Genomic DNA, 13,169 nt, shown 5'->3' with positions numbered 1-13,169 from the left:
GCATCATGCAAAACAAGATGTGACAAACATCATGCGCACAAGAAAACACGACCAGGTACAAGACATGACAGCGAGAGGACTGAAAACAGTTTCATTTCTGTCTGTTTTGATGCTGATTCACACACAGCTCATCATACTTGAGGAGCCGCTTTGTTTGGGTGGAAACTTTTGCACAAGCACAGCATTAAGCCAAATTTAAACAGTTACAGACCTAAGCAAAACTTGTGTTTAGTTGTTAGTCAGTTCACAGTCAGCAATCACATCAAACAAGGCGACTGCTTGCTGTACAATTTTACTAAAAATGCATTTCAAGCTCAGCAAAATCCTTAAAGGGATAGTCTGGAATTTTTAAAGTGAGGTTGTACAAGGCACTTATCCACTGTTCGTGTATTACCTTCGTTGGTATTGTAAAGAGTTGGCTTGGAGTCACCAAAGTTACAAACTAACACAAACTAGTAACCTTTACCCATCAAAATTAGCGCATGTGTGTGGGTTTTTAAATACGGGAAATCTGATATAAAGAAGGTGATGGAGACTTTTCCTACTGCTAGTAGACCAGAGCTGTGTACACAGCTGTGTATCCCTTTCTGTTTTTGTGGTTTTTAGTCTGGTGTGTCATGTTTGCCATTACGGATGAGCCGAAAAACAGGTTAGTAAACAGTAAGTATGGAGGCCGGTGAAAATGTTATGGTGGTTACTTCTTTTCTCTCTCTCAAAGTTGGTGCAGACGTTTTATTATTTTTTGGGGGTTTTTTTGGCCTTTATTGAACAAGGCAGCTTCAGCATGAAAGGGGGGGGGATTAACATGCAGCAAAGGGCTGAGGGTAAAAACGACAAAGCCTTGGTACATTGTGTGCCAGCTTTACCAGGTGTGCAAGTGGGCACCCCGGTGCAGACTAAATTTTAGACAATTCTTTCGTGCTTTTTGGGTGGAGAAGGACAATATTTTGGGCTGGCAAATGGGCTAAAATTAGCCCGTCCAACTGGGTGTTGTATTTTCATCACTGCCAATCGATGCTGGAAGCAAGAAATACCTTTGACTACTCATTGAACCCAGAAGAGAATGCTGATTGTAATGTTTCCCAATAAATACGAAAGCCAGATGTTCATGGGATTTTGTCCAGTGGGAAAATGGACTGATCATGGCAGCGGTAAAACAGAAACTCTCATGTTCTGCAAGGTAAAATTACTGTTTTTGTCAATAAAGTGGGGTGGCTTTGACGAAGGCATTGATGAATATTATGGCTTTAATTGCCACTTACGATAGTTCTTACAATATTCTAAATATGGCAAACACTTAAACAGATATTGATTTTTTTAGGTGGCTAAAATACCTTTTGCTGCTGCCTCTATCCACAGCAGCACTCTGCTTAGCATCCAGGGTATTACTCCTGCCTGTTTATCTAAACTGGGGGCACACTGACTGCTATGTCCTGTAAGTAATACAATGACTATGGATAAGTTCCATATAAAAACCCACCTTAAAAAATCCAAACTATCCCTTTAAGAGCAAAACCTATTCGAATCATGTAGCATATCCAAAGACGTCCACAAAATACATCCATTAAGCAGTTAACAGTTCCAAGAAACTTGTTGCCGATTTAAAATTAGTGTATGGCGCTTTACTTCCAACCCTAAAAAAGACTTTCAGCCAGCCAGCCAATCAAAGCATCACAAGTCAATTGATGGCAGTTTACAGAAAACGAGCTGTCACATTTGAGGCACTTAGGGCCATTAAGTGATCTATACAGGCAATCCAAACCACACAGCGTGTCTCATAATCAATAGTTAACATATTCCTCTGACTAGTAAATCAACCTGAGGTCAAATTAAATATCCTCCTGGGCCATCTTATATAGATCCACTGACAAAGAAATGGGCCATCTGTGCAATGACAAGAACCTGTTCCAAAACAGCAGTGACAAAGGAGCATGACCAGCACTGCATGCTTGAAATCTCCACAGACTGAGGGAAGTGGTGTTTACACAAAAAGAAAAGAAGGTGACTGCACAGGGCTGAAGGCTGTGTATGTCAGGGCAGAGCCAGAGAAAGTTCGGAGGTGGTATGCAACAGTCTCATGGCGATCACTACCAAGCTGTGAGGACTGTTATAACTCGGGTAGAGGGAGCTTTGGCCTACCTCTGAACGGCTCTCTAACTCAACAACCAAGTATTGTGCAGGCCTAAATTGTATGTGATTACAAAGAGAGCAATTGTACCAAAATTTAGGGGAATGAGATGATTCAAAACCTCCTCTAAGCCCAGAGGCTTTGCAAGTGACAGTATGTCCACAAACATTACAGACAGTTTCTCATTGACTTATCAGACTTACACAGACTACACAAATCACACACCCACACATCGCCCCCCTTTACACAAATATTTAGGCACACTCTAAAGGGACAGCGAGATGATCCCAATCACTCACCTTCAGGTCCCGGTGCACCACGCCCATTTGATGGCAGTGAAGTACTGCCTCCAGGATCTGCTGGATGCAATGACTGCATGCAAACACCAAGGAGGGAGGGGGGGGCGCATGTTAGTCTGAGCAGCGCTACAATCCCGTGCACAGGCCAGGGGTGTGGGGAGGGAAGGTGGGGGAGGTATGATGGAGGATTGGGAGGGGATTAAAGGGTACAACATGGGTTAAAAGGGCTCTTCTGTTGCCACACTTACAGATTTTATTGGCTTTGGCTGCCCCACAGCTAAGTACATGCCCAGCATTATGCAAATTGATCCACTTACATTGCTTCTGACTAGTTAGCTACCATGGCTACATTAGCTAACCAGTAATAAGAAAATGTGTTTAATTGTGATATTACTTAAAAATTACATACAATATAGCCAACAGCAAGTAACATTAGCCCAGCCTGTATTTAGCAATCTTCATTAACCTTAGCAGAAATTTTGAGCTCTTCTTCCAACCCTCTGTTTAGGTTTTCAAAGTAAAATAAGCATGTCGTATAAATAATTTCTCATTTTAACTTCAAGAATCAGTTGTTCCCCATTCACTGTGGTTCTTTCAAAGCGAGCGACAGATATAAATAAAAACACAGCCTCTGACAGAAGTTCTGCCCACAACACACACCTACAGCCAGTTAGGCACACAAATGCAGGTTCAGTCGGTTTGCACAAAATCAAACTTGTACACCAGACTGGACCAACAAAACCAGAAACTGACCTGACCTCAGTTTATGTTCCCACATAAAAGATAGCCTCAGAATAAAATAGCTGGTGTGGGAATAAAGTGGACCAAACACACTATAGTGCAGCAGATGTCATGAACGACTTTTTATTAATGAGGGTTTTGGGGACTGGCTTTAGCCCTGGGTTGCACTGTTGGTCTAAAAGGGGCATAACTGTGGGTGCTCTGCAACAGAAGATTCCTTTGAGTCAATCTTTTTTGCAGAAACACAAAGGATATTCTCTGTGATCTCTGTCTTATATACTCTATTATTCGTAGATGAGTATATCCATGGACACACTCATCTGAGAAACACATTTTACATTTGGCTGCAGCTGGATTCTAGATACCCCACATCCCTCTATGTTTTAGTCAGCGGGCCTCTGGTGATGAAAGAGGGTGTGAGAATGTGGCTGGCCATTGGGGGGTGGGGTGCACAGAAGGCGTTGATGAAGGAGGTAAGGGAAGGAGTGAGTCATTGTGCAATTAATAACATTTCAGAGATGTGTCTGGGATCAATGACATGTCTACTGCCGGCCTAGCTGGCCGCTGCTGACAAGAGCTGTCATTCTGATGTCAGTGCGCTCGCCTGATGAGACCATCCTGATGACGTAAGCTCAAAATTCTTTTTACGCTCTCTGTATCAGTCTGGTCTCGCTGCTGTCCAGAAATTAAAATCCAGTGAGAGCCATTCTGGGCCAATCAAGGATCCACACTGTAGTTGACAACGTTACTACGACTGTGTTGTATTTAAAGACACAAAATACAGGCTCGCTTAACCCTAATGGCGCCTCTCAAAGTATCAAGCACTACCTTTAACATTAGTTAACATTGAGTGAAGTTATTACATAAATAGAGTCAATCACAACAATTTAACAAGAACAAGAGGATGCATTCGCAGAGTTTCTCAGAGGAAAAGACGTTTTTGCCAATTTTCTGACTGGATTTGGCAAAAGCTTGATTTATCAACTGGCTCCATTGGTGGTGAAGAAGATGTTCCCCTGTACAAATACAATGTTCATTGTTGTTTGAGCAGATTCAAGATGCTGCAAAACTGTTAATCACTGTTCACAATGCTTCACACAGACAACAAGGACGCTGCCAGCTGAATGACAAATGGCAAAATATGCTGGTAATGCCAGTGTACTGAGAAAACCTGATTGGGATTGTTGTCAACAAGGTACACGTCATTACGGATGCATGATGTTGGATTTTTTGCCAATATCTGTTATACCAGGAGCGGCTGATGGAGTTTGCTTGTCAAGGCAAGTGCTCCCACCCACTGAAATCATTTGGGGGCAGCAGTGAGTCCAGACTAATACAGAGAGAGTGTTGAGCTCATGTCATCAGGAGGATCTGACCTGGCTCTCAGTACACTACCAGGCGCTAAAAATAAAAAATCAAACCCAAAAACTGTGTGAGGGATGCTGAGGGATGATTCAGTTTTGACTCTATGCAGAAACCAGGGAAGGAAGATATATAACGAGTTTATACAGTATATACATATATATATATATATATATATATATAGACATAGATATATATATATATATATATATATATATATATATATATATATATGATGAAACAAACAAGACGTACATGTGCGCAATGGGCCATGTACATTGGGTCCAGCTGTGGGAGGTGTGGACTGATGCAGCATGAACACACACACATGAACACAAGCACCTGTGCTTTTGGGAATGTGGCATCATGTGTAGATACAAGCCTGACCGTGCATGTGCGCTTCCTGTGCACTGACAAAGTCATGGTTCATAAAAGTTTAGAGTGAGGTTTGTGCCATTTTTCTTTTAATTTATTAAAAGTCCACCCTACAACAAACTATATACACAGAGTGTTTTATATCTTACATGTGGCCTTGAAGTTTGCATTATTTATGTGGTCCTCTTGATATCACTTGCTTGTAAAAGAAAAGCCTGTTCTGTCCTGGTGTCTGGACTTGTGTGAGAGAAGTATGTTAATTTTTTATTTAGTTCTAGATGATTGATTTGCGCTGTACTAGGGCTGTATTTCACCCAAAAAAATCTGATATTCTAATTGATTTAACCAATCAATTGGTTGATGGGGGAAAAAAAATCTGTATGTTACCTCTAGATTTACTAAATCACCACAGTGCACAGATTAGACTCCAACTGGTGATGCTGTTTGTCCACCAAAGTGTTTTTCTTCCTGTCACAGGGCTGGACATTAACACATACCCCAGACAAGTAAACTCTGTTTAGGAAAGTGGAATGCCTTGAGTGAAAATTAAATATGATGTCCATTATTATATAATCGGAAAATAAACTCTGGGGTTGATGATGTCACGTACACCAAGATGTTACTGACGTGAAATATCTCTGTAACGCTGCATGTGAGAGAGACTTACTATTTGTAGCTCAGAAACTAATGTTAGCCATCCCGCCGTTCCAACAAGAGCTTCAGTGTGACCCTTTCAGAAGCTTTGTAATCCAGCCTTTAACGGCAATGTCTTTTTGAAGACTCAGCAAAATAAATCGACAGCAGTAAATCACACAAAGAATGTATTCTCTGATTATATGTTCGTTTTTGGATTTAAAAAAAAAGAGTTGTAAAATGGTTAACTTTAGGTAAAACATTGCGATTGTCACTGTCACCAGCTGTTCAATCATAGTGGAGAAGGGTCCATAACAGTCATTTTCATCTGGGAAAATATATTTCATAACTTTATACGTTATAATTCAAACCTTTCTGAAATTTCAGCCTGGCAATCCCCCTGTTTTTCCCAAAGGTCTCTCTCTGCCTGCTGACCGCCGGATGTTTCCAGTCCTGTAACTTATTCCTCGATCAATAGGTGTCACTGCGTCTTCAGCTCAGCTGCCTGTTACATCTATAGAGACCAAAGACTGCTCTGGTGGTGCCTGCTGTGCACTTCATACAATGAGTGTAATAGAAAGAGGAATGCCTGTCTTCACTATAGTATAGAAAAACATACCGTCAGGAGCCTAGTAGACACACGGCCGTATTTAAGTAAGACCAGCAACTGTTCGACCAATAACACTTGGTTGAAGCAAGAGAAAATCGACCAACCAATCGAGCAACCGATCACTTTACAGCCCTACTTTACACCACATATATACTCATATATACTATACTCATTTAAAGATTTAGACAAATGCAAGTGTTGCATTATGCTTTGTTTGAGTGCAAGATTTCTTGTGATTCAACAAAGACTAATCAGTTAACTAGTAGCCTAACAATTCAGACACTGAGCTGCAAAACGGGCAGTCTCCATCAAACACACAGGACCTCGAAGGCTGACTTACAGTAATAGGTTGGAATTTAGGAGGAGTCTGCGAAATATTATAACATGAGAGAAACAAGAGAGAGGGAGAGACAGAAAGTGAGACAGACAGAGAGAGTAAGATGGACTGGCATGGCTGTAAAGTTCAGGGCTATAAATTAGAATCCTGTGTCTTGTTTCTAAAGGTCTCCCAATGAATAAATACTAGCCAGGTCACATCTATGGACCAAATGCTCAGAGCCGTGTGTGTGTGTGTGTGTGTGTGTGTGTGTGTGTGTGTGTGTGTGTGTGTGTGTGTGTGTGTGTGTGTGTGTACTAGGTGATCACTAAAAGCCAACACGAGCATGTGGCTGCATGTGTCTGTAAATGTGCGGTCGAGGCTACAGTGACTTCCATCTATGAAATGTGTGCGTGTTTTCTTGCACACTCTTAGCATGCATGCAGGTATGCATGCAGCTCAGTGTGTGTGCATGTGTGTGTGTGTGTGTGTGTGTGTGTGTGTGTGTGTGTTCATGTCTGTCCTCCCCCCACTTTGTCAGCTGTTGAGCTCTGTAACCGGCAGGGTAAGAATCCTCTGCGTGTGTGTGTGTGTTTGTGTTCGATGGAGGGAGTTCATCGCAAACGGTCCTGTGTGTGTTTGCAGTTGAGGGTGGTCATACCGTGGATATCACGCCCAATATTTGCTCTATTTTGAGATCCATTCTGTAGTGTTCCTGTTCACCTTTTGTTTTTACTACACCTTCTATAAAAAGCAAGCTTTATTCACACTTTGTGTATAAGCAGTGCCTCTGTGTATGTATGTAATCTGCCATAAGAAATGTTTGTTTACAGTTCTGTTGCAAACTAACAGGTTACCCCACTTTACAGTATTCTTCAAAGAGGAAGTGAATAATTAGGTCTACAGATCACAGCAACAAACAGGACTTGTTGTTTTTCACTCCAATTCTAGAAAAAAAATGATGGTGCAGATAACAGAAAAAATAAGCACTTAGCCTGTTTGGTGAATTGTTCAGTTTTAAGAAGCTTATTTCTGTGAACTAATAAACAGCTGCACAGTCTGTAGCACTTGAGATGTGCTTCAAATGAAAAGTGCACGGTAAATAAAAAGAAGTGCTATAAATGCACTGCTTAAAGTACAAAAAAAACAACAGCATTTTTACTATTATCTTCTCAATAGTAGCCATCAAAGGATCTAAATAATGTATCCACAATAACATCAGTTTACAGTACCACCACAGCTATTACTCCAACTCCATCGCTATCATTACAGCTGATAACTTCAATTATGGAATCATCATATACAATATACTGAGCAATATTATATTGTGATTTTGGTGACAGAAACAGTCTGTTGCTGCAGAGTCGCTGTTTAGCACATCAAAAAAAAAAACAAACTAAAAAGCCCAAATTTGTGTACAACGCATCCATTAAAATGCACAAACCTGACCGCAAACAGACAACAGGCCGTGTGTCACAAACTGCAGTACAACACCCAGCTGAGACGCGTATTCTGAATTGGCTGTGCACGCGCCCAAATAAGGCTCCTAAAACCCGAATAACTTCAGCATACCCCAAATGCATTAATCGTAAAACGTTAAATTTGTAAAACAGCCTAAGTCTGGATATTTAAATGGAATATGCTGTTCATATGACCAATATATTGTCATTTTCAGAATAATAGGGAGATTTTGGTGTGCATGTAAGTGTGGCGTGTATGACAACACTTTAAACTGAATAACAAAATCACAAATAAGAATTTAGAAATGTGTGTCAACTGAGTGTGCGCAAGAGAGTTTGATTTCATCAAAAGGGGTAGCAGTACTATTTTAGCACTAGCCTAAAAGTTACCATAGTGACTTTGCGGAGAGGAGTTTTTATAATGACACTGCTCAGACTTTTCTTGGGGAATAATTAATAAAAGCATCTTTATACGCAAACTACCAGCAGCTAAGAAGAAGCTTGTAAGATAATCATAAAACATAAACAATAATTTGATTTAAAAAGCAGCTCAGTTCTTTTGTTGCATTTTTCTACGAAAATATACCTGATGTTGAATGGCGCCTTCTCAAAAATCACACAGATCAATAAAATAAATTAACAGACTCAAAGCAGGAGAAACGGGAGGAGGGAGGAAGAAGAAAAAAATCGATGTAAATATAACTATGGCTTCTTGTAACTAGCCTGGTGGGAGAAATTGATAATCGTACGGGCATGTGTAAACACTGGATATTTATTGCACCCCTGTAGTTGTGTATGTGTGTATGTGTGTGTGAAGGCTCATTCATTGATCGATCTGGTCGACAGTCAGTGCAACAGGAGTTTCATAGCGGTTTGTGTAATGATTGTAAAGAGAACGGGTGGGAGGGAAGATGGAGCGGGGAGGGTGGGTGGGGCAGGCCAGGGTCCCCAATTTAAAAATATACCATATAATAAAAAGCAAAAATGAAATATAAGAACATACCCAGAGACAAGTCGGACAGGCGGACATTAGAGCAGCAACTGACGACACAAACAGACGAGACGGAGGAGGAAGGAAGGAAGGAGGGAAAGGAAGCAGGGATGCAGATGCTCCTCTACATATACTAACCTTCAGGTCCCTGTGCACTGTGTCATGTTGGTGAATGTGATGGACACTTTCTAGAATCTGATGGATACAGTGACTGTGAAGACAAAACAGAGAGAGGAGGGACGGTGGAGGGAGGTGAAAAGAGGGATGAAGGTGGAGAAATGGAAGGGGGGGGGGGGGAGAAGAAACAGGAAATAAGGGGAAAAGAGTGATGGGCAGGACCAATGCAAGATGAATGAGACAAAATTAAAGATGAGAAAATGGCAGGTTAGATAAGAGGAGGGCGTGTGACATAGACGTCAGGTGAAATGAGAGGAGGAGGAGGAGGAGGAGGAGGAGGAGGAGGAGAGGGCGATTGATGCAGATAAAGACGTTGGACAGGGAGGGGTGGTTGGATAAATGCGGGTGGAGGAGACAAAAACGTTTCGTTTTGCTTTTTTAAACATGATGAGAGACAAGAGCAGCCACAGCAGAACAACCTGCCAGACAAAAATCACAACAACAGGAGAGGAGAGGAGAGGAGAGGAGAGGAGAGGAGAGGCTGAAACCAAAAGAAAAAAAGGGTGACAGATTGTGAAAGAGGAGGCGCTTTTGAAGGGCGAAGAGAGATAATAATACATGACAGAAACGAAACACTTATGTATAGGATGAAACTGAATCATAGAGGACTGGTGGGCTGACGCCAGGCTATTTTTCCATCACTAAAAGCAAAACACATCACTGTGTGAGAAACACATGCACCTACCTCACTCTATTGTGTGTGTGTGTGCGTGTGTGTGTGTATGTAACTTGGTGCAATGAGAGTGTAATGTGTACAATATGTGACTAATAGCAGGCGCAAAGAGACAGGCAGCCTGCAGGATCCACACCCACACAGTGTCTCGTTAGTGGGTGGACTGAGAGAGAGAATGAGAGAGATAATATGTGCATGCTTTCTCACAAACACACACACACACACACACACACACACACACACACACACACACACACACACAGTACACAAATATCTAAAAAAAAAACCCCCAAATGTTTACGTTGCTACATTTGACACCAAAGATATACAACTTTTTATTGACTGCATTTACTTGCTGTTCATAAACCTTAATCTGTAACACAGTTTCCCCACACATTCCTTTATTTTAGGCGGCAGGCCATAATTTAACCATCCGCCGCCATGTATTGCTTTTATATTTTTGGAGCTGGACCGTTTATTAGGGGTGCTGCTGGAATATATATGCTGCGTGGTTATTCTTTTCAACATTACATAGAATATGTCAATCTGAAAAATATCAAACATTGCAATATTTTTGACCAAATACCTTGATGTCAATATTGCCAGGATATTGAAGACTGTCTATTGATGAGGCGCCCTGTAGCTCAGTTGGCAGAGTGTGCGCCCAATGTACAGAGGCTAAGTCATCGCCATGGGTTCGATTCTGGCCTCGGCCCTTTGATGAGTGTCATCCACTCCTCCTCCTCCTTTCACGCTTAAGCTATTCTATCTTCAATTAAGGCAAAAGCCCCCCAAAAAATATCTTTAAAAAAATGTTGTCTATTGGTGCTTTCACAAAATATTTACATAATGAGATTTTTTGTTAAATAATAATTAGTAACGTGGATATAATGGCTAAGTGAGTAAAGGCAAAAATAGGACAGCTAAAACACTCTGGTAGGTTCAGGAATAATTGATTATTTTAATGCAGACTTTAAATCCAAGAAAAGAGAACACCTATGATATTACAATATCCAGATATTAATATATCATCAGTTTATTTAAGTGTTACCATTAATTTTACCCCAGTGAACATAGAAGCTGCTGGTCTGCCTTGATCACCTTATTATTTTGTGTTATTGTGTGACTTCGGTGTTTCAAAAGGTTACTTTGGATTCACTAAAGTCACACAGTGACACAAACTACTGATCAAAGCAGTGGCAGATCAGCAGCCCCCTCGCTCACTGAGGTAAAATTAATGTTTTTGTCAATGGAGTCTGGCTTTGAGGAAAACATAGATAACTTTCACTTTCATTTCAGCTCCCTGCGGAAGAGGGCTGTCTGTTTGGGAAGTGCTGAGCACACGTCTGGATAAATGAGGTGAAAGTGATGAGAAACTCTATGGACGCGTGACTTAACCTGATTGTGACCCATTGTGTACGCCATTAACAAATAGAAGAGCATCTCCATCACACTCGTTTCTGTGCGCCTCAAATATCTCACTGTCCAAAACCATTATATCAATCCAAGGGAGTCGGCTGTTTATGGACGCCTGGTGGGGCAAAGAGGGAAAAAAATGCAGCGCTTGTCACACTTGCCAAAAAAATGTGAGTTGCTCAGCTTTTTGAGCTACAATGTCCAACTGTTCTCTGCAGGAAAGTAAAGAGATACAGGGAGGAAAATCAAACACAGAGCCAGTCTGTATGTCAAGAGAGGGCACCTTCTCTGCCTCTCATATGCCTGTGTGTGCTTTCAATACTAAAATACACACTGTCCTGAAATAAAACATGTCCAAGCTTGTGTGTGGTGTAAAAATACTTGCAAAACAGAATCAGAATGGGGGGAAAAAATCCTGCTTCCTGAAATGTTTTCAGTGCTGTACAACAAAAAATAAACGCAAGGATAAAAACATATGTACAAACAACAAGATAAAATTATTTACCATAGAAAGTAAAGCATAAACTATTCATGTTAATACTTAGAAGCTTAAAGAAGTATGTCACTGCTGGAGAAGAATGGCCTTATAATAAAACTAGGATGTATGTAGTCGAGAGACGCAAATGCTTTTAAAATTTGTGCTCCATGACCAGAGAAACTAGAGAAAAAGGATGCTATTGTTAAAGACAACTACAACTACCAGAATGCACTGCGCAACACCAGACCAATAAACGGGGGGAGACAGGTCCGTGCCTCCACACACCAGTCACTCTGCATTGGACATGGATGCTTCACACACAGAAGATCTATAAAATCAGCACAGTTTCAAGATGGTTCTTGAGATATGGCTAAAAACATGTATGAGGTCACCGTGACCTTGACCTTTGACCTTTGACCACCAGTTACTAATCAGTTCATTCTTGAGTCCAAGTGAAATTTGTGCCAAATTTGTGAAAATTCCTTATAGACTATCTTCAGATATTGCATTCACAAAAAACACAAATTATGGCGTGACACAGATTCAAGGTCACAGTGACCTTGACCTTTGATCACCAAATTCTAATCAGCTCATCATTGAGTCCATGTGAATGCCATTTGTGCCAAATTTAAAGAAATTCCCCCTTGGTGTTCTTGAAATATAACTTTCACAAGAATAAGACAAAGGCAAGGTCAGCATGACTTTGACCTTTGACCACCAAAATCTAATAAGTACAACCTTGAGTCCTCGTGGCCATTCATGCCAAATTTGAGGAAATTTCTTCAAGGTGTGCACATATCATGTTCACAAGAACGAGACTGACAAGGTCAGAGTGACCTTCATCTTTGACTTTTGACCACCAAAATCGAATCAGCTCATTCTTGAGTCCACTCGAGCGTTTGTGCCTCTGGCGTCTGCCATCTCCACCACGGAGGCATAAAAAACAACTTATTAAATCAACAGTTCTGTGTTTATGGTTCTCTACTTTTGAGTCTGTCTGTTCCTATAGTGAAGAAAAAATCCTTGATTCAGCTTCAGGTGTATTTTACTCCCAACTCATAACGGTCTCCATCCAATCAAACACTACTGAGGAGAAACTCTGATAGATTGTGACAGGGGGCGACAAGGTGTGATGCAGCACAGTTTGGGGTCCGTGTGAGTGCGAGAACGTGTGCGTGTTAGACTAATTATCGTAGCTAATTAAAGTCCTAATTCTTGCTGGTCTCCAAGGGAGTGAGGGTGGGAGGCGGGAAGGGCTGGCCTGGATGACTGACATTCAAAGACGGGAGGGGAGGGGAAGGAAAAGTGTGTGTGTGTGTGTGTGTGTGTGTGTGTGTGTGTGTGTGTGTGTACGCGCATGAGGAGCAAAGGATAAGTACTGCGAGGGTTGCAAGGTGGGTGGGAAAGACAGCGATCACTAGGGGGTTTATATGGGCAGTTATTAATACTGTTGGTACATGGCAGCTTAAACACGTGCGCACACACACACACACACACACACACACACACA

General features: G+C 41.3%; 1 protein-coding gene across 33 annotated transcripts in view; it reads right to left on the bottom strand.

Moving 5' to 3' along the window:
- The window catches only part of camk2b1 (calcium/calmodulin-dependent protein kinase (CaM kinase) II beta 1), a 107,140-nt gene that overhangs the window by 60,726 nt on the left and 33,245 nt on the right, over nucleotides 1-13,169 (bottom strand). For 29 of the 33 annotated variants that reach the window (XM_088076397.1, XM_088076398.1, XM_088076399.1 and 26 more), the window contains exon 6: nucleotides 2,428-2,500. In XM_088076397.1, the coding sequence (XP_087932523.1) occupies nucleotides 2,428-2,500 (73 nt within the window). Of the gene's footprint in view, nucleotides 1-2,427; nucleotides 2,501-9,053; nucleotides 9,127-13,169 lie in introns of all 33 variants that reach the window. The other 4 variants (XM_088076401.1, XM_088076405.1, XM_088076411.1 and 1 more) reach the window with 1 other exon arrangement.

This window comes from Plectropomus leopardus, chromosome 4 (assembly GCF_026936395.1).
Source record: "Plectropomus leopardus strain MGB_pleo_1.0 chromosome 4, ASM2693639v1, whole genome shotgun sequence".
In the NCBI taxonomy this organism is placed as follows: Eukaryota; Metazoa; Chordata; class Actinopteri; order Perciformes; family Serranidae; genus Plectropomus; species Plectropomus leopardus.
The sequence above is the reverse complement of the archived record's forward strand: the minus strand, read 5'-3'. Positions and strand labels throughout refer to the sequence as shown.